Source organism: Harpia harpyja, chromosome 5 (assembly GCF_026419915.1).
Source record: "Harpia harpyja isolate bHarHar1 chromosome 5, bHarHar1 primary haplotype, whole genome shotgun sequence".
Classification (NCBI taxonomy): domain Eukaryota; kingdom Metazoa; phylum Chordata; class Aves; order Accipitriformes; family Accipitridae; genus Harpia; species Harpia harpyja.
Window position 1 is genome coordinate 56,086,378 of NC_068944.1, and position 20,783 is coordinate 56,107,160.

At 43.4% G+C, this 20,783-nt stretch overlaps 1 protein-coding gene across 6 annotated transcripts in view; it reads right to left on the bottom strand.

Annotated features, from left to right (window-relative positions):
- Positions 1–19,706, bottom strand: part of SNX31 (sorting nexin 31) — a 46,189-nt gene extending 26,483 nt beyond the window's left edge. For 5 of the 6 annotated variants that reach the window (XM_052788627.1, XM_052788626.1, XM_052788622.1 and 2 more), the window contains exons 1-5: positions 19,549–19,706; positions 19,400–19,474; positions 12,686–12,800; positions 11,567–11,631; positions 3,058–3,168 (exon numbers count right to left, since the gene is read on the bottom strand). In XM_052788627.1, coding sequence (XP_052644587.1) covers positions 3,058–3,168; positions 11,567–11,631; positions 12,686–12,800; positions 19,400–19,474; positions 19,549–19,614 — 432 coding nt within the window. In that variant the 5' untranslated portion in view covers positions 19,615–19,706. The remainder of the gene's footprint in view (positions 1–3,057; positions 3,169–11,566; positions 11,632–12,685; positions 12,801–19,399; positions 19,475–19,548) is intronic. The other variant, XM_052788625.1, reaches the window with a different exon arrangement.
- Positions 19,707–20,783: the final 1,077 nt, after the last annotated feature.

Below are 20,783 nucleotides of genomic sequence, written 5' to 3' on the forward strand. Positions count from 1 at the left end.
TATCCTCTAACACAAGGCATCTGCCATGTTATTCCAGATCTTCACCAGTAAATCCTCAAATCCTGTTGTACAGTGAACACTGTGTGCTTTGAGCTAACAACATTGCTCATGAGCATCACAAATACTTTTTTTTTTTTTAAACAGGATTTGTATATTTTCCAAGCTGATAAGAGTTCTCTTGTTGTTCTAGGAAGTATCTAGAAGTCCTGCCCCTTTACTGAAAGCACCAGTCTTACTTGTAGGGTTCTACAATTCTGCGTGAAGGCTTCTGACAAGAGCAGCTTGAGCTCTGTTGAGCTTTCATGATTTACAGTGCACAAGGAGGAAAAATCCTATCCAGCTTGACATTTGGATTATTTTTAGCTTGCTGCGGCCCCTCTACATCTTCTCTGAAAGAAGGCAGAAGTAGCACCAACAAAAAAAATGCAGAAATTATTTGCAGGAACAGCTGCACAATGGGATAGTAGGGACAGAAAAATCAGGCAGAGGTGAGCACAGAAACCACTGAATCAGACTGGGGCAATTTTCTTGTTCTGTTTTAGGTCCTGAAAAATCAAAGCACAGGTTAAAGCAGCCATCACCTAAGAGCACAGTGCCATCAGAGAATTCCTAAATTCTGTGGTGACCATAATCTCCAGAGTTCGCTCAGGAAAGTGGTGTGGCAACCTAAGAAAACTCTCCACCCCTGAGAACACTCCTGTCATAGCTCATCTGGCACATTATGCAACCTGATAGAGTTGTCATGCTTTGGTCGGAGAAGTTGGACTTTCTTTGCCTGAGCATAAGGTGGAAGCACTGGTTTTCATTCTTCTTCCAAAGGGTGCCAATCCCAAAACACTTCCAGCTCTGTGTCACAGTGACAGCATTGTAAATTCACTCATCACCACAGTTCAGAAGGGTTTTCTCCAGCTGCATCAGCTGGTTTAAAAAGCAGACATGTTTTTGTGCATGGAAAAAAAGTAGACATCAAGCTAAATATAGGTTAGGAAGAATTGTTCTGAGTTTTAATTAAAACACACATCCATGAGGTTTTCCTTATGCTTGTTAATCTTAGGGCTGTTACCGGAGAGGGCAGCAGAGCATAAAAATCACTTGACTCACACTCAGTTCAGACACCAGGTATAATGGGAAGAAAATTTCTTCCGTTAGTCCAAACACAAAAGACAAAAAAGTGAATATTAGCAGCACCACCTTTCATTCTGTCTGCCTCTGTGCTAAGAAGTGCCCACAAATCACTTTAAGAAATTAGCCACTGAGCTTCAACGTGTTATCCCTTAGTAGCATAATACTATGCGTACCAGATGGCATTTCCCAGTAATGTCAAACACAGATCTCTGATTCAGTAGGATTTTGACTTATTTTATTTCTTGGATCAAAGCACAACCTGGTATATGCTGCCTGAGCACCAGGATGTCAGGGACTGATGGTTGCAAAATCTACCTCCACTGCAAAACAGTGAATGTGGTAGCACATTTACAATGATGAAAGCTAAATAGTTCCTAAAAGTCCTACGTCATCTTTAAGTCCACAAGAGAAGAAATGGTGTCTGCAGCATTTCAAATGTTATTGTTTCTTTACAGTGCCACATAAACATTAAATATATATAAACGCAATATACAAAGCAACATCACCACTGTCTGCCCAAATTATTAGTATTTTTTAAAAGTATATTAGCAAATCCTTTCTTTACTCAAGGTCTCTATGCAAGTCTCCTATCTAAAAAATGTCTCCTTAATTCTTCCACCCTACTAGCACCTACCTTCCCTCTCCCCAAGTCAAAATTCCTATCTCCCTGCCACCCCCAACACTTTTTGACTTCAGCGTTTCCCACCCCACTCTGTCTCCACAAGTCTCCTGTTGCAGGGTCTAAGGCCAACTCTGACACTTACGTTCCCCTGGAAGAACTGGTCCCAGCATTGCCTCAGGTGGTGCAAATCCCATGGCAGAACAAAGCCAGCAAGGGGGTTGCCCTGTGTTATCCAACTCATGGTAACTGTGCACACATACTGTGTGTTCTGCTGCCAGACTAACACATCAGCTTGATGGAGGAGAGCAAATACATGTTTAGCTCGCTTGTACCTATGGCCAGCTGAGAACTACCTCCACAAACTCAGATTGCAAAGGCACAAGAGAAATATAGTACACAATTTTCTGTATGATGAGAGGAAATTTCAGATTTCCATGACAAAGAAGAGTATCCATCTGGCAGGTCTGTGCTTTGCTATTGCTGTTAAGATTAGGAAACTGGAGCAACCAAGGAAGAGGCTTCAGCCTTGCTCATGCACACACATGTGCAAATACACAACAAAATATGCAGAGCCACTGCTGCTCCTCCTTTCCTGGCATAAGACAGGAACCCTAGCTGAAAGTTTCAAACACAAACCAGCCAGTTGTGTAAACAACATTTGGTTGCTACTAGTTGCAAAATGTAACTGGCAATTATTTACTGTATGTATTACAACAGCTGTTACGGACATCCCAGAGCCACAGTGCTAGAACTGTGCCAATACTGCAAAGGAAGTCCCACAGTTTCACAGCAAACATCAAGAGATGTAAAACAAGTAAATGAGAAGCACACAGAAAAACAACATATCAGTTGCACACTAAGTTTTAACAGTAGTGCACCAGCTAAGACATAAGCCAAGACTAGACCATTTCTGACTACAGTGTTCAAGCACTTTCACCCACACTATGCTAAACCAAAGAGGGGGTTAATTAAGAATGTGTCCCCATAAGGAATAGTATATATTTTCTGATTCTATCACATATGAAGGAAACCTGAACTTGACAGCCAAATGCCATAGAAGCAGATGGTGTGTAACATTAAGAAGAGGTAAATTATGGACAAATGTAAGAATCATTTTCCTCATCTGCAAAATCAGCAACACCCTCCACCCCCCACCCCACCCCTGGTACAATAAACCCCTCAAAAAACACAGAAGATATTCTTGTATGTCTTCAGATAGGGAATTTTATGCTTTCCTGACTGAAATGATCTTCATTTTTGCCCACTTCTCACAAATGGAAAATTTCAACACAATTCTAGAAACCTGTTACCTCTAATATTCTTTCTGCAGTGTCCGATGTCTGGATATCAAGTCTAATATTGCTGCCATCAGCGAGGTAAACATCCAAAAAGGCTCTCTGGGTTTGGATCTTAAATGTATCCTGTTAGGTAAAAACAGAACACAGTTTTATTGCCTTCCATATTGCTGGAGCCCTTCTGAAGTTGCTGATGCTCCTTTTCCCTGTTTACTCAAGTAAAATAAACAATTGCAATTACTTTTTACTAAACAGTAAGTTACTAAAATTACTGTTAAAGCTTGCAGATGACAAAAAACAAACATATGCAGAACAGCAGGTGGGAAGATACTGCAGAATTAGAGGAGGGTCACTTCGATGTTAAGCTGAGCACAGGTTACCTAGAGTCACTTCGATGTTAAGCTGAGCACAGGTTACCTAGAGTCTCAGTGTCTGTAGGAACGATACAGTCACTGTCCTAGGAAGCAGAGACTCCGAAAAGAGGAGGTGGATAAACTGCTGCATGTCAATATTCAAAGCCACAATCTTGTGAAAGAGAAAAAATGCATCCCTATACCTATAAATAGGAAAACCTCCAGTGAGAATAATGAGGCTATGGTATCTTAATGTACCAGAGCCACTGGTACTAGAATACTGTGCAGTGCCAGTGCCCAAGGTTCAAAACCACCACAAATGGAAAGGGGATATAAAGAAGAAACCTGCAAGCATTTAGATCATGAGAAAACAGTCTCAAGTAAGTGACCTCAGAGAACTGTCTTATGTCTAGACATAAGAAAGGGGTGATTTGCAGTCTGGAAAACTAAAGTACAGAAGCCAGATCAATTGGCTGTCAGCTGATGATAGACACAGTCAGACCAGAATTAAAGCACACATCTCTAACAATGAGGTAGTACACAGGAATGGGGTATTCTCCACTGGTTTTATCAAGACTTTACATTTCCCTAAAAGACTTTCCTGAGCTCAAATTCAGAAAGCTCCATGCCTTGCTATGCATGAGAAGTCAGTTACTTGTTTCAAGAGGATGGAGACTAGTTTGAGAACTCCCTTGGGGATGCATCTGGATGAGGTGGCAGAAATTCATCCCTGCAGCTTCTCTTCCTGTTGACTGCCCTGTATCAGAGGACAGCAATGGTCCTTCTGGCATTTTTATTAAGAAGAGGTACTTCACTTGAGATTCATAGTAGAGGAAAATGCTGTAATTGTACATACTACATGCAACATTAAGTTTTAATTTCTTGAATCCACCTTTGCTAGCCTGGTGGAAGATATGGGAGACTCCCTGGGAGCCCTTAGGTTTCAAGTACTCTTGGTATCTTGCTGCAGAGTCTTCATGGTGCCTGTATATAGGAGCATCTCCTGACTCCTACGATGTCAGCAAGAGTAGGGTGGCAGGGCTGACATTTGTGCTGTGTGCTCCATTACCCCTCTTTGGGTACCCTGGAGAACATGCTAGGATGTATGACTCCAGTTAACTAACTCAGCTCAGACTGGTAACTTTTTTGGGTCAGGAAGACCACATTTTCCAATAAATCTGGCTTAATTTTTAGATGTTGTGGAAGAAAACACTTTTTGTTTGCATTTGATCTTACCTTGAAATAACTCTTAATTAAGAACATGTTATAAAAAGTTTGTAGAATGATATGTGGGGAAAAAAGGTCTTGAGGAAAACCAAATCGAAACGATCTTTCTTATTTAAACAGACTTCCCACAGATTTTACTGACACCCAGTATTTCACCTAGCTGCATGCCTACATGTCTGTTTGCACATATTAAAGAACAAGAAAACCTCTTCTCAAGGCATTAGCAAATGTCCTGTCTGAAGCCCTTCTGGGGATCCACACAGATTTAATCTTTACCCCCAAACTAATTTCTTTCTTATCCAGGAGACAGGTCTATTCACTTCTCTTAATTAAAATAAGCATTACTTTGCTTCTGTGGAGATACAAAAGCACCTCTTTCTCTTACATTGAGGATCACCTCCTGTGCTTACCAGAGTACTTTACTACTTTCCTCAAACGGGAGGTAGCAGACACTTCCTCACAAATGCCTTTGGCACACATATTTTGGTATGAAACATTTCACGTGTGATAAAAATGTATGTGAAATGTGGAACAAACATGAGATGCAAACTTCAGAATGAGATAAAGACATGTAACATTACTGACTCTGGACGAAGAGCAAGCACATCACTATATAGCCAGTTTACTACCCAGGACTCAGCAGTGCAAATCAGTGAGCAAAGGCTCATGCACTGCAGTAAGCACTTCTGGGTGCGGGCTGCTAATGCTGAAGCTTCCATAGGGAAAGGACATGGAAGACTTTATGCATCTACTTCTGCCAGATCCTCACTGCTGCTCCTGCAGCTTTCACAGCCTGGGTACAGGCTACCTCATCCACTGTGGCAGCCCAGGGTCAGAGACACAAAGGTCACTTTACCCTTCTGCCACTCAAAGGGAGTCACACCTCACAGCACCCTGCCCTACTTGCCACCTCACTACTCTGCAATGATGAGGGGAAGAAGAAAAGCATGATCCAAACTTTCAAGCTACTTCCAGGCAGTTTGAGTTCTCCAAGAACATCATGCAACATATTAGTAGGCAGATTAATTTGAGGAACTACAAGAAAGGATGTATTAGAGAAAAGAAAGTCTCAGTTCCATCTAGAATGGTCACATTAAGCATCACTGTTTAATACTTAAACCAGCAGTTTCCAAAGTCTTCTTTTTAAAACTGCTTTAATTTATCTTATTTGACCCTACTGAACTACAGGCACAGCTTCACTTCATGGTCTTGGGGACAAATTCCCTACTTTTTTATCTTCAACTTTTGATTACTGTTCTTTTAATATGGCTATGACACAGCAAACCAAAAATAAGAATTATCTTCAACTGTTGGTTTTGGGGATTTCCCCCCCCCCCCGGCCTGTCTCCTTTATCACATGCTTTTACCCCAGAAGGCAGAACTGTCCATGCCAGAAACGCCACACATTCTTCAGTGTCATAAATATTTGTGTTTAGCCTCTTATCAGCAAAGTATTGTTGAGACCAAAAAAATTTACTTACATAAAAACAAAAGGAGGAAACAGTGCAGTCTGTAAGGCAGAAGACAATGTTAAGTGAAGAAATACAAATACAGACAAGTCGCTAAAACAACACAAGAGAATCCAGCATAACTTAATACAAATACAAAGGGAAGAACATTTATCAGTGTTAGCGATAATCCACTTAGTAAGTGCACATGGCAATCCCAACCGCTTCCAAAATGGACAGAAAAATACTTCTGAAAGAAATTTGCAGCAGTGAGTCAGAAGAGTTCAGATCTTCTCCCAGGCTGCTATTTTAGTTTTGGAAAAAGCAGTAGAGTCATTGTCTCATCTACTCAAAACAGGCACCAACATCAAAAAACCCCTGTGCTTTGGCAACAGTATATGTTCAGTAGTACTTTTTGTTTCCTACACGTTTGCTCCTTCAATTCAGGGAACATGCTATGTAACTAGAATTGGACACTTCATTGTATCCCTTAATACTGCTTATTTGAATCTTCCCTTAATGCAGTCACTATTAGCTGTGGTAAAATCTCCTGAAAAATCTAGAACTACTGCCTACTCCCCACTTGCCTGCCCCAGTAGCTTGAAGCACAGTTCAGTCATTAATATAAGAATACAGAATAATACAGAGCTGGTAAGGGATTTTCTTCATTTTTTGGTTTTGATGAAAAGAACAGTTTTGAAAAAGAAAAAAAAAAGCCAAACCAACAACAAAACAAAACCACAAACCCAACAAAAAACCAAACAAACAACACCCCCCCCCCCCCCCCAAAGATACCTATTATATAGTTCCCTCACAGGAAAAAAGATAGCTGGGTATCTTTTTTTTTTAGCTCCCAGTTTTCCATTAGAAAAATTAAAATTAAGTGATTTTGTTTTAAGAGGTCAACACCAATACAAACCCCCAGCAAGCTCTCAATGGATTTGTTGTTCAGCTAAGAAGCATGGGCCATAAAAGGAGAAAGGGTGAGAACAGAGGCCCTTATTACAACTTATTTGAAAAGAACAGCAGGTCAGGGGACTGAATTGCATCTTAACATTGAAATAAAAATAAAACAGACATCCTTCAATTAAAATTCTTCAGAACTTTCTATGCCAGAAACCTTGCCCCCTGGCCAGCACAGAATAAAAATCTGCAAGTATGGGAACTTCCCACATGAAATTCAGATTTCTGGCCAGCTGCACTTTTGAAATAGAAGTTCATAAATAACAAACCCAACCTGGTTTGGTATGAAAGAAATAACGTTTTTAGACCAGTGCTGAAATCAGATACTCAGCCTGACTGCTGTTTGCGTACATACACATCCAAACACATTTCTGAGTTACTGCAAGTAAGTACAGACAAATGTTGCAAACATGCATTCCTCCATTGCGTGCACAAATGGTAAGTGCATTGCAAGTGCAGAAAAGCAGAGGTCAGAGACAGGGGCTCTATCCAAGAAAATGCAGCCCATGATCAGACTAGCTTTGATTCCTGGTAACACCTGCAGATTTCTGGGTTATGTTTTACCTACGCTCTCAATAGCATACACACCACAGTTCTCTTACAGCATTCAATCCTTGGGCTCATGCTTGCTCTTTGCAAGGAAAACCACCTTACATCGGAGTCCTTTGGTGAAGGACCACAGGAGAACACTGCTTTTTGCCTGTTATCAGGCACTGGTTTGCTCTTTGCTTTGCTCTTTGCTTTGCTCAAGCACTCAAACTTTTCATCTGTCCTTTCGCCAACACCTGAATCCTTTTGCTCATGCTAAAAGTTGCTGTTTACCAGCAACACAGACTGGAAAAGGTCAGCCTCCTAGATCACCAACTCCAAACCTCCGCTGCTGCAAGGAAATCAGCCTCAATTTTATTCATAAATGCATAATGACTGGCTGTCCTCACAACTGCATCCTGAATACACCACATTACTCCATGGGTGCCCAGTACAGAGAGAGACCATGATCTCAGATTACATTTGAGGATATAGATGAGTCACATTAAAATGAGACTGATAGGGATGTATGTACCTGCTCGTACTATCTTTCTCCTGATGAAAAAGGAGAAGGCAACACAGCCACAACAGTCTCATCTCGTTAATGACTTCTTGCAAAAACTGTGCCATTTGTCTTTAGGAGCTGGAGGTAGTAGGGCATATGCTGAATCTGTCTCTCCAGCTTGGTCACTGGCCAAGTTTGCAGAGTTTGGAAGAGTGGAAGGGTAGGGAGGTTATGGGTTCGGTTGTTCAGCTCTGCTACATGATAGTGTTGGTAAATATTTCAGCAATGTTCATTTTGAACAAAGCATCCATTGTGCCAAGCTGCTTCCCCATGTGTCAGGAGCCCTGCTGTCCCCTGACAACTTCTCCCGTGAGATTAGGTTGCTAGGGAAACAGCCAGAGCATGCCTGCTACAAGGAGCAAACTGTAACAACCTATGCAACAGGTAAAGGTGGTGCTGAGCAAAAACAGAGGCCTGGAAAGCAGGGTTAACCTGCATGGGCTTGTCCCCACTTCAAAAGTTTGCCCTGTTAGATATGATCGGGGGATATAGCTGGTTGGTGTGATGCTGAGTGCAGATACAGATGAGTCACGTTCAACACCGTCAGGCAGATGCAGTAAAGCCACGGTCCTTGCACAGCACTCCCACTCCAGGGAGTGCTGGTCTCAGCACACCCTTCACAACCCCATTCAGAAGCAAAACACAGGACAAGGACCAAAAAGGTCTTAAATTCAGTTTGATTTTTCCTTTGCATCTTCTATTTTAGCCAGTGACCTATACAAATATCTTCAGCTAAAAGCTTAAATACTGCTGTCTTTAAGACAAGTCAAGAAAATGAAGCAAGCACTAGCAGACTACCTGAGAGGACGGCTCTATTCTCTCTCATAAAGATAGAAGTGAAGGTGAAAAAAGTCAGCAGTAGCATTTTTAGAAAAAAAAAAAAAAAACCAAAACCCTAGCCTAGCAATCTCATTCACCTCTGATTTCCTATCTACTCATTCTATTGAAACTGAAGGTTTCTATTATAAAAGCTGCACTGGTTTTACCTGCAGACAGATCTGTGCTCAATAAATAGCTGTGGTGGCAGAAAAGTGGCTGACTGCTTCCCATTCATTGCCACCTGCAGTGCAGTGCAGTCCACTCTGCCACTTCTCCCACATTAGCTGGCAGGTTGCTTGTACAGGTGTGCACTAACTGGTTTCAGGTAGCCAAGACTGATAAGTCAAAGCCAGTCCATGTCATTGACAGAAAAGGAGCATGCTATTTCATCATTTTAATGATGTTTTATTCTTGAAGCTTTCATTAATCATCCCTCTTCCAATGCGTGGGGTAATGCGTGCTTCTAACACTAAGTAGCAGTAACACTGAAACCCTAACAGTTTTCACTCCTAAGCAATGTGTAGGATGCTAAGTGCTGCCTACACATCTTTAACAATAGAGAACAAAAGAACAGTACAGAGGTGCTTTAAAGATGAACTTCACTCCATGTGTCTCAATGCTGTTACAGAAATTTTGTCACTGCCATAATACATCTCACAAGTCACAGTATACTAATAAATACCAGAACATGCACAAAGCCAGTTTGTTGAATGAGATTCTTTAATAGCCAAAATGAATACTTATTCAGCCATCAGTTACACCAATTAAAGGCACTGTGTACAGCTAATGACAGTGGATGCCTTCCTGTCTTTCACAGAGTTACATGATCTCTCTTCAGATTTTGTTCTTTACCATCATGAAAGAACACATAAAGCACTACTGCTATTTGTATTATGAAGCAGTAATTTATGTAAGCACAATCATTTTAAGTTTAAATTTTAAACAAAAAAAGCTGGAGAACTACTGTTTTTGCCAAGCAGAAAGCCTAAACATCATCTATGAAAATCCATTGTATTGTAAAATAGAAATTTGGGTTAATTTAAGTCTTGAGAAGGTATTGACCTTGCACTAACATTTAAGGTATAATTCAGTGCCTACTTTGAACTCTACAAAATAACTGCTGTTGGCAGCACTGTCATCACATGCCTTAATAAGCACACACACATATGTACATAACCCGTATATCAAGCAAGTATTACACATGTACTTATCAAGTCATGCCTCTTCACCTGTAGGTGAAGGTGAAAAGGGCCTGCAGTGAAGAAAAACCTAAATACAAAATATCATTTCTGATGGTATGTTAAGAGAAATCCACAATACTGGCATGCCAAAAGACATCTTTAAACACTGCAAACATGCATTTTGAAGAGCTATTTCCTGCCAGAACTTTGTCAAAAAAAGTCAGTTGGCAGTGTTTGAGGGCAAACTGCAGGTTTTCCTGATGGATTTAACTTTCTTTAGCAGACCTGTTATCAGTCTCATCAAGACTAATTAAGACTCAGCAGTAATTGCCGGGAGTTATCTGTAGGGCTATAACAGGCATTGGATCAGAACTAGAAAGAGACTGTTTCTCAAAAGAAATCCCTAATCAGAAAGGGATTCACTATCTTGAGCACTTCAGTAGGTCTGAATTTAAGAGACCGTAAATAAACTACCTTTTTATTTACAAAGTATATAGGAAAAACCTTTCTAGAATTTGTTAGGAATACTCCTTCACACCATTTTCTATAGCCTTTCTGAACTCCCCTTACATACCTTAATCACACATAGCAAGTGAAGAGTTCTTGAGCCACAAAACTCTTACTCTATCCTTCAAAACATCCCCTCTCTTCAGAACAGCTCACTGCAAGTGTGGTTACACCAGCACCAGCAGCATGCCAAGCACTTCCCAGAAAACTAAAGCAGCATCCCCTTCCTGAAAACACTGTTGGAGTCATACTGCACCCACCTGCTCCAAAACACTACTATCCTCATAAGAACAATGGCAGCTGGAGAGGAGGTAAGGGAAGAAAAGGGACATATGGCACCTTGCAGCAGTCAGACACAAGCAAGAGCTATCCAGGCTCCAAGACTGCGAAGAAAGATCATACATGTCATGGATGACATAAAAACAGATTTCAAGAGTCATCTAGGTTGCAACAACCCAAATACATGCCAGATTCTGCCCATCACTACAGCTGTAAGATAAGAGAACACGACATTTTCACAGCAGTCATCAATACACTTATCAGTCCAAAGCACTGACACTACCAAAAAGCATTTACAGTTGCAAAATCCAAGAATGTGTGTAATCCTTCTATTGAGCTCTCACAAAGACTCTTCTGGGAACTGTTTAGAGGCAAAAGATTCATCAGATATGCCACAGCATATAAAAACAAAGCAAATAGTTCTTTTCATGTGAGAAACAAGCTCATACATGGACACAACAATAGCAATACTAGTATTATTGCCAGCCAGGCTCCACAGACAGCACTCTGTCATCGGAGCTCACTGCTTTACAAGACAGACCAATATGCTAAGAACTCAAAGGAAGGTAGCAAAGGAAGCCTTGAACTCCGGAGGTAGGATAATATTTCAACTCTTTCATATAACAAAATCTGGCTAAAAGATTCAAAACTTACCTGCTGTAGCTTTCTGAAAAAACCTATGAAGACATCACTATTGGTAATATTTGAATCCAAAGTAACTGTAAAACAAGAGGAAAACAGGAAAATATGTCTAAAAACAAGATGTATATAACATGACTGTAGGTTAAACTGTCAGTGCTGTTTTACTCATCCTTTGGTTTCTGCGCAGCTACCTTTGCTAGCCTGTTGTTAAATCGCTGAAGCTATGAACAGTGCAAAATACATGTAGTGTTGCTATTCTCCCAAAGCAAGACTACAGTAAGGTTCTTGGCCACATAACTCCATGGTCACTCATGGCCAGTAACTCTAAAAGGAACTGTTGAATACCCAAGTGAAAAAGATTTTAAAGACTAATTTTGAGTTTGTTTTGTAAGTCTTGTCACAAAGTATCTGAGGCCAGAGGCTACAAAACCTCTTTAAGCTTATCCCCTCACACACCCTTCTTTATGGATAGTTGAAATGGTCATATTTTTTTATTTCTTGGCTTACCTGAAACTCACAAGATGCATTCTAAGGATCCTGCAGACCGGGTTTATGCCAAAACACATTGCGCCCAAGATTTAATTTTTCTACAAACTCTTGTTATAATTCTCACAAGTCTGCCTGGAAACCCTTGAAGGGAAGAGGTTTATGCAGAGCCCAGTTCCATATTACACTTCTACCAGTCCAAGTGCGTGTCTTTTTTGCCTCCCTCTTACTCACCAGCCATGAGTTCTCACACCTGGCCCTGTGTCAGCTCTGGCAGTTTTGAAGCAGCAGGAATGGGTGGCTCAGCTCACTGATCTGGAAGAGCAGGGAACAGCCAGACTACCAGCTGACACCAGAAGGCCAAGTTGGCTTTAGTTTAGTATGAAACTAAACACCCTTACATTTTGGGAAAACTGCAGAAAGGCAGCCGCTTCAGAAATAAAAGAAATACGATATGCTGCTGTTCTAGAGCCAGTGAACCAACAGACAAGACGGGGCTGCAACACTTAGCCCCAGCCTTTTAGATACACCCTTACTCAGCTCAGTATAGAAGGTAAAGCACCCTGCAGTCACAATTGTAGACACAACCTCAAAGGTCTAAGCCCTACATATAAAAGCTGATCAAGTTGTTATAGCCAAGCTTACCATTCTGAAGGTACTGCTCCAGCTGAGACCGTCTCTCATCTGCCATCGACTTGGTCATTACCAGGTAAAACTTTGGAGGGAAAGCAGGCACAGCATTCCCAAAAAGCTGCCTCAGCTGCAAAACAGCCAGAGGAAAGCTCACATCAGTAAAGAAGTATTCATAGTTTCCAAGGAGCTTTGAATGCTCTCTTGTTTTGACAGCAAGATATGATGACCTACAAAGGGCATGGGGTACCCACACAGCACCTCCCTGATGGCCCTCAGGGCCCACAGTGAGGGCAAAGCCTTTGCCCATGCAGCCAGCAGAGGACAGCCCAAGTGAGCAACCTCTTTTGATGGGTTTCTCATTTTTACAGTCTTACCACTTCTGAGCTCCTGCTCCAAGCCAGAAAGGTAGCATTGTATTAAGCTTATCAGCTAGGTCTTATACACCTCATGGACAAATAAGGTATGGTTACAGATGTCTTCTCTTCCCAATACATTCATACAGACTATTTGATCTATACCCACAGAACTACTTTTTAAGAGCTGGAGACTTCTGCCCTTGACTTGTGCTACCCCAGAGGCTTTTATTATTTTGTGCATGAGAGATGCTAATTTTTATCAGATCATCCAATATTGTCAAAGAAAAAAAAAAAGCCACAACAAAATACAGAGAATCTTTCAGGAAAACAAACTATCTGAAAGTTTCGTTCTTCCTCCAGCTATACCAGCTGGCTAATAAGAGCATAATGTCTCTGTACAAACCCTACCTCATTTATAAACAGACTTGAAAGGACTAGAGGACCACAATTACATTATCTTACAATAACATAAGATAGTTCCCATATAGGTTTGGGCAGTAGCTGGTCACTTGGAAGTGTAAAAATTCTCTACTATAGGCAAATTATCTCAAATGAAAGATAAGCTATCTTTACCTTCCCAATATGCACATTACCAAGCACAGCAAAATACAGCAAGTTTGCCTGGAAACATTCTTTCACCTAAATCAAAACAGTATGGCATCTGATCCATAAAATGAGACTCCTATAATATGCTGAGGCATTAGTACTAATTAAATTTTAAGCACCAGTATTCAACTCAGCAATTAGTGTCACTAAATCCTATGAAAGATGACATTTTCCCTCTGGCCCCAGCTGCCCAAGTCTTTCACATGACTCCAGCAGCTGAAGCTTGAAGAAAAAAAAAAGTTTACTACTGCAAGAATTAGCAATACCTTTTCCTGCCTGTTGGCTAAAACAGGAATGAGGCATATTCTCACAGCTCCACTTTAACTACATTGGCAACACACTGCTATTTTTGAGTTCTTGATTATTAGATATGTGTGAATTGCTCTGAGATACACAGCATAAGAGTTAGATAACACTACATGCTTTGGTTTTATGTAAAGCTAACAGTAATAGCTAGTACAGAGTGCTTTTTATCTTCAAAGTCCTTCACATATGTGATTTTCCCCAGGGACTGAAAAATTATCTCTGCTCTACAGGCAGGCAAACTGAGGAGATACAGCAAAAAAATTTGCCAGAAGTCAGAAAGCCAGAGCCACATTGACAACAAGGAGGTCCTCTCTCTTCCCTCTGCGTTCAGGCCATGCCTCACCTACACAAAGTGGTGCCGGCTGTTATCATCAGTTTGCACAAGCTGAGACTCTGGCCTACTTAAAAAAAAAAAATTAATTCATCTCAGTGCCAGCTGCTTGGTAAGTTTCTTGAAATGTAGTTGTGTGTCCTCAGGATTTGGGCTACAGAGAAGAGAAGCTTCTCCCAATTGATTAGACTTTTTCACATCTCAAAGAATTAAAGAAAAATGCCCATAAGCTTTAAGTGTGTATTTGTGTACAGTGTTGAAAGTCCACCAGACTATCAGCCACCAGTGTGAAATTTCATTCTAGCAGAACGGAACTAGCTAATACTTGTCTTCACAAACCCAACAGCCTAGGCTACATTTTATATGCAAGTCAACAACAACACTGTACCTGGTGGTGCCAGGTGCCAACTGCCTGCTGCCCTGCCAGGCCAACACCACCATAAGAGATAGGTCCCCTACCCAAAAATCTGCTTCTGACCATTTTTTTGAGGCTTTTGGGTTTGTTTCTAAAGCCACTCCACAGAAGACACATGTCTCAGCCCCAAGCCAGGGTGCCCTGTGCACTGCTGTTTTGTCTTGTCTGGACCTACTTGACCAGACAGGTACTTCCAAGCCATCCTGCTCCACAAGATGTCTAAGGGGAGCACTTCCATCCTTTGGCCTCTCTGCATGCCTGACCAAGCAGCTTCTTTGCAGACACTATGTGCAGCTCCCGTCAACAACACACAGCACAGCACCAAGGCTGGGCACAGGTCCACTTCCACATCCCCACCCCAGAGGCAGCTTCAAGAGCAAATGGCAGGAAAGCCCACAGGAGACTGGATCACAAAACCAAGCTTAAATCTGACTGTGCTACAAGCCCAGACAGGGTGTGCCAACCTGGTGGAAGAGGTACTCATTCTTCCTCCAAGACTTCTACCTGAAAGAGATAGAGCAGCTTCCCTAAATATGACAGTTTTAAGGCCTAAGAGCTAATCTCTCGAAAAAGGGGAGTAAAGACACATGCCACAGTTGGTGCTGTTTCTTCATCTTTCTGCAATATATATTCCCCTCTGCAGCAGGAGACATCATCAGTTTTAAAGTGTAGTTGACCAGAATTAATCATCTCCTATTTAGTCTAATCCCATAGGTTTGCTTTTTGGTGTCAGGTCCTGCCTATGCTGTCTAGGTGAGCTATTTCACCCAGGGCTATGCTCTATCACAGGTGTGCAGATGCTGAAGTCAGACAGAGGACCAGAAACAAAAGTGCTAAACTGAAAAAATAGAGCAGCATTATAACTATAAAGCTATTATGTATGGATTATATACAGAGTGAACAGGCCTCTGGGCATTTCCTTCTCAGTTACCTAATTAAATATTAAAAAAAGGGAGGAGACACCATTCTAAGATTAAAAATGCTTAAATATGTTTCATGTGAAAATTTAAATGTATGTATGCAGAAACTGTCCAAGCAATCAAAGGTATGAGACTATTCTGGTACATGACTGGCTAAATTAAGTTTAAAAAAAAAATTTTCTATATTTAATTCCTTTTTACCAATTGTTTTATCGTGATTAACAGATTTTTTAGAACTATTTTTCCAACAGTCACTCATGCCAATCACAGATGCTGCTAACTGACTCAGTAGAGGCTGGCATCATGACCAGAATCCATCAGTGTTGTATTTCACTCTTACTCCTACAGAGGACACTTCCTATTTACTCCCTGCCTGGAAGTAAACCAGTGAATACTCCAACAATTGCAAGAAACAATCTGTTCCTTTCAGTCCTACAACAGAACATAAGTTCATTATTAGGATATTTGTTTAGAGAGGGACACACTAAGCAGGTGCCAAACTGAAAATCCAAATGCAAACATCACAAAGGTGGAAACGAGGGAGGGCCTGTGTCGAGTAACTGTTAAATTTTGAGGAAATCCAGTAACATTTTTAGCGCACAAACCACTGTCCAGGTAATCTCTAACCCCACTCTAGAAGTTCCTGTCACTTGTATATTCTTGCAGGAGAGCCTTACCTCTCCATAAGCAGAATAAAGACCCACAGCTCTATCAGGGGTGCTCTGGTCAGTGTGCAGTCCCCACAGAACTAAAGCCAGAGGAGAACATGGCTACGGTACAGAGCACTGCCTAGCTGTCCTTGTATAAATCTAGGGCCAAAGCTTAGATCCTTGAAATGCACATCCATCTGCCATCAACACTCCTGCTGAAGCTGTTCAGTCATTTGCAGAGAATGGCTACACAAGTCTTAGTTCAGCAAGTGCAAACAATAAGGAACGCTGCCCAGTGTGCATGGCTTTCATCCCGAGCAAAGGGAGACTGATCCTTCAACTGTCCTTCCTACTGCCAATACTTAATACCTAAATACTCAAGACAGAGAAGAGAACAAAAACTGGATTTCCCACAATTGAATGCTCTAGCTCCTAAAAGAAGGAGCAAAAGGGGAGAAGGCAGAGCCACCTCTGGACCCTCTTACAGCCAACACAAAGCCCCATCTCCCAGAAGAAGGTCAAGGGAGTAAATACTTAGACCAAGACAGGCACCTTCTGGCAATCCACAGCCAAGTGCCTATCTCCACAGGAGGAGAAAGGCTAAAGCTGCACTGCTCTGCTCAGCATTCCTGCCAGCCCTGACTAAGCAACTCCTTCTAAGCAAGATCTCTTTTAGGATATCATTCTTGGTTGTTCACACCTCCTCTATACCATTTGCCTTGGGTGCTCAGCTTAAGGCTAAGAATCCTGTTTGGAGGTAAGGCACCTAGAGGTAAGGAAATGTTGCTCAGAGTTAGTATACCTGCACCTTCCCATTCAACAGTGTATCTGAAATGTCATACGCTCCATCACACTACATTGCCTCTGAACAGTTGCTCCCTTCAGACAGTCCTTTTGTAGAGAACAACGGCTCTGGGAGGCAGCGAGGAACAAAGTTTGGGAGTGTCAAACAACAGAAGCACTCTCAGAATATAAAGTGACAGGGAGCAGGAAAATGCACAGCAAGAGAAAAGGGGCAGGTAAAGCACAGCATCACAAACAAAAATTATGTCCCAATTTTGTATCACAAGTTAGGAGAGGAGCTTGTAGAGGTGGAATAGCACTGCTTTAGAAATTGCCACCCTGAAGGAGATCAGAGGCACAACTAGTCAGCAACACATCCAACAGAGGTCAGAGACAGATCCTCCAGAATAGTGTTCAAGAAATACCATCAAGTATAATCATGCAGAAGTCTGTCCATGGGGAAGCTTATTTCTAATTCATGTCCTGCATCCGTCACACAATTGTTGTATCTGTCGGGCTTTGTGGACACTACCTGTGATCTGGTCAGGAGGGTGAAATTACTGTATCCTGGAGTTTAAGACTTCTCATATGTGTGCATTTTTCTACATTAACAGAGTATTTCAAGAAAAATAAGCAGAACAGGATATAATAATTATAGACTAGCAGCCTCACATAAGTATAGGGAAGACAACTAAGGGACAACAGTGTAGTTGTAAGCTTCAAGACCAAGTATGGCAGCTACCAACAGCAGGAATGAAGGAATTAAAAATAAAAGTCAGCTAACGAGTTGTAAAGCCCAGCAAGAGGCAAACTCTCAGTTATAGAGGATGCAGACAAGGGAAAGGTTTTGCTGAGAGCATTAATGAAGCTAAAACCTCTTGAGCAAGAAACAGTAAGCCTTAAAGAAAAAGCAAGCAAATACATAAGCTGGTTTATTAGTTCAGATATGTTATCCAAAATGCTCCATTAACAAAAGCAAAATATTATGTGCAAGCTTCCACAGGGAAAAGAATTGCAGTGCTGGGGCACAAGAGCACACCTCAGCAAACATTGCTTCCCATGGCAGCCCTACTGCTAACTCAATTGCCTTTTAGCTATGCTACTCCAACTGCTTGTGCAGTCACACAGTTGGGAGAGATGGACCAATCCCCACCTGGAGTTGCCTGGCTGAAAAACTGCTCCGGAGTGGTCCCATCACTGCAACTGAGAGCACAGCAAGGAGGCTGCCAAAAGGAGCCTCTACCTAACCCACTACCACGAGAAGCATTCATCAAACAAGGCCCTAAAATAGGGTTCTCAAGGTAAAATAAGGCTGCTTAGCAGGGATGACAGTGTGCACCCAGACTGACAGACGAGCTGGGAGAGATTTCACTTGGAGCCAAGGACTGGCAAAGGCCAGAGAGATCAGGCTAGCAAAGAAAAGGCTTGTGGCCACTCTGCTTCCACAGAAGAGCTCAATGTCACATGCTCCCTTTTATCTTTCTAAGAAAACCAGAGAAGGGGTAGAAGGGAAAGGGACAGAGGCAACTTGGACAAGAAACAAAACACAAGTGGATTCACCCTGAGATAATCCACTTCAGTTAGCTGGGGCCATGTGTTATTCCCTGATGCCCATGATTCCTTGGAATACTCCAGTGTTCCAGCTGTTTTGTAATTGCCTCTGTGGAAAGGGTCACTCCTGAGGTACTTAGGATGCTTAGGCAATTTGGGCCAAAGGTTCCAACACTCAGTTAACCCCGGCTTGTCCAAAAAACGCTGCAACTGACTGTGCAATTTGCCCAGACTGACCTCTACACACTTTCTAGAGTTGTTCATAGGATTAAAGAACCTAATAAAGCAATTGCACCTCTCTCCCAGAAGCCAAGGAACAGAGGTACTTGGAGTCCACAGCTGCTGCTGCTTGGCCAGTGTTTTCCATTAAGCCAGCTTACCATACCCTTCTGCCACACCCCTTGGCTTTTTTGGGGGATTTGCCTCTCAGTTGTTGCTGGATTTCACCCTGTAAACCCGGGTGCCCCGCAAGCAGCGGCTCTACCCCTCCGACAGCACAGCATCAGGGGGACCAGGCAGGCTGCGAGGGCCCTGTGGGAGGGCAGGGGCTGGGACCAGGCGCACCCTCCCTGCGGCGTTAGCATGAAGGAAGGCTTTAATAACGCCTATTGGGGCAGAAACAACTCGCTGTCCCCATCCCACAGCGGGCCTGTGAGGGCCAGGAGAGCCCCTCCTGCTCCGCAGCCCTCACAGGGGCCGGGCCCGGTCCGGCTGCGGGCCCCGACGGCCGCCCACAACCCGGCAGGCTGCCCCCACCGAGGCTTTTCAAGGTACCCCCCTCCCCCGCCACCCCCCGGCCGGCCCTCACCTGCGCGTCCCAGCGGCGGAGCTGGCTGTACCGCGCCTTGCCGAGCAGGAAGCCCTCCAGGCACACCGAGTACAGCTGCAAGCACACCGCCGTCAGACCCGCGCCCGGCCCCGCCGGCCCCCACCACCCGCTCCCCGCCCCGCGCCCACCACGTAGCGCCCTCCGCCCCTCTCCCGCAGCTCCTCGGCGGCGGTGATGCTGAAGTGCAGCTTCATGGCGAGACCGGGCCGGGCCGTGCCCTCACGGCAGCGGCGGGGCTGAGGGAGGGAAGGGAAGGGAAGAGAAGGGAGGCGCCGGGCGGCGCAGGTGGGAGCGGGCGGGCGGGACGCCAGGGGGCGCTGCCGCGGTGCGGCCCGCGGGCGCTGAGGCGGGGCGGGCGCTGAGGCGGGACAGTCCCTCAGGCGCGGCCGTGGCGGCTTTTATTTGAAATCCCTCCAGAAAAGGGGCCTGCGGAGGGAGCAGTGCCGCCTCGGGGGCCTCGTTAGGGCGAGGGGCAACCTGGGGGTGAAATTAATGATCAATAAGCGCCAAGCGGTGCCCACAGGGGAAGCAGCCTGGCTGGGAAAGGCAGCAGGGGTGACCCGGGGCACTGAGGAGCCGGGGCCGAGCAGGGAAGGCGGTGTGAATAGCACGGGGAAGGGGCCCACGAAGTGATAATTCACTATTTTTCAAGGAACAAGAACTAGGGACCATCTGGTGAAAGCAGTACGCAGCAGGTTTATAAGAAAGTCCCTTTTTCACACGGTGCCTCACTGGAGGTCAAATATAGTTTAAATGGTGGGTCCATCTCTGGCCTGGGACTTTTGTTTATCACTAATTATCAGACAATAAAGATGAGTTATGCTTGCTGTATTTTATAGCTGCTTTTAGTGTCTTTCTGGTACCCCTGAGGGAAAGGTGCTGCGGGAGCTGGGCCTTCTCGTGTGAATCATCATGGAAGTCCTCATAGTCTTACACAAGCAGTGCTACTGGAGATGCGAAATGAGTTCGTCAACATGGAAATAGTGCAGCTGGAATGCCTCCCCTGCAAACCGGTGTCTGACATAAGCGCAGTACTCTGGCCTCCCCAAAAGGCTCTTCGTCGGAGTGAGAAAATTATTCTGGGAAGGCCGTGATTCACTAACTGACCTGGGGAAAAGCCCTTCCCAGTGGAACAAGGTTTGTACGTATTTTTCAAGAAATGGGATTAACTGTGGGCATTCTGGAGAAAATGGAGACGAGTAAGTAAAATAACATTGTGTAACATGTCTGATAACTTGATTTGGTTTTCTTCTTCATCTGTGCAGCCAAATATAACCAGTCTGACGACTTCTGGAGCACCCACGCAACCGCCCTCTTACAGAGCCAACTTTGTAGCTCCTGGTGTCACAGCTGCCCTGTTGTG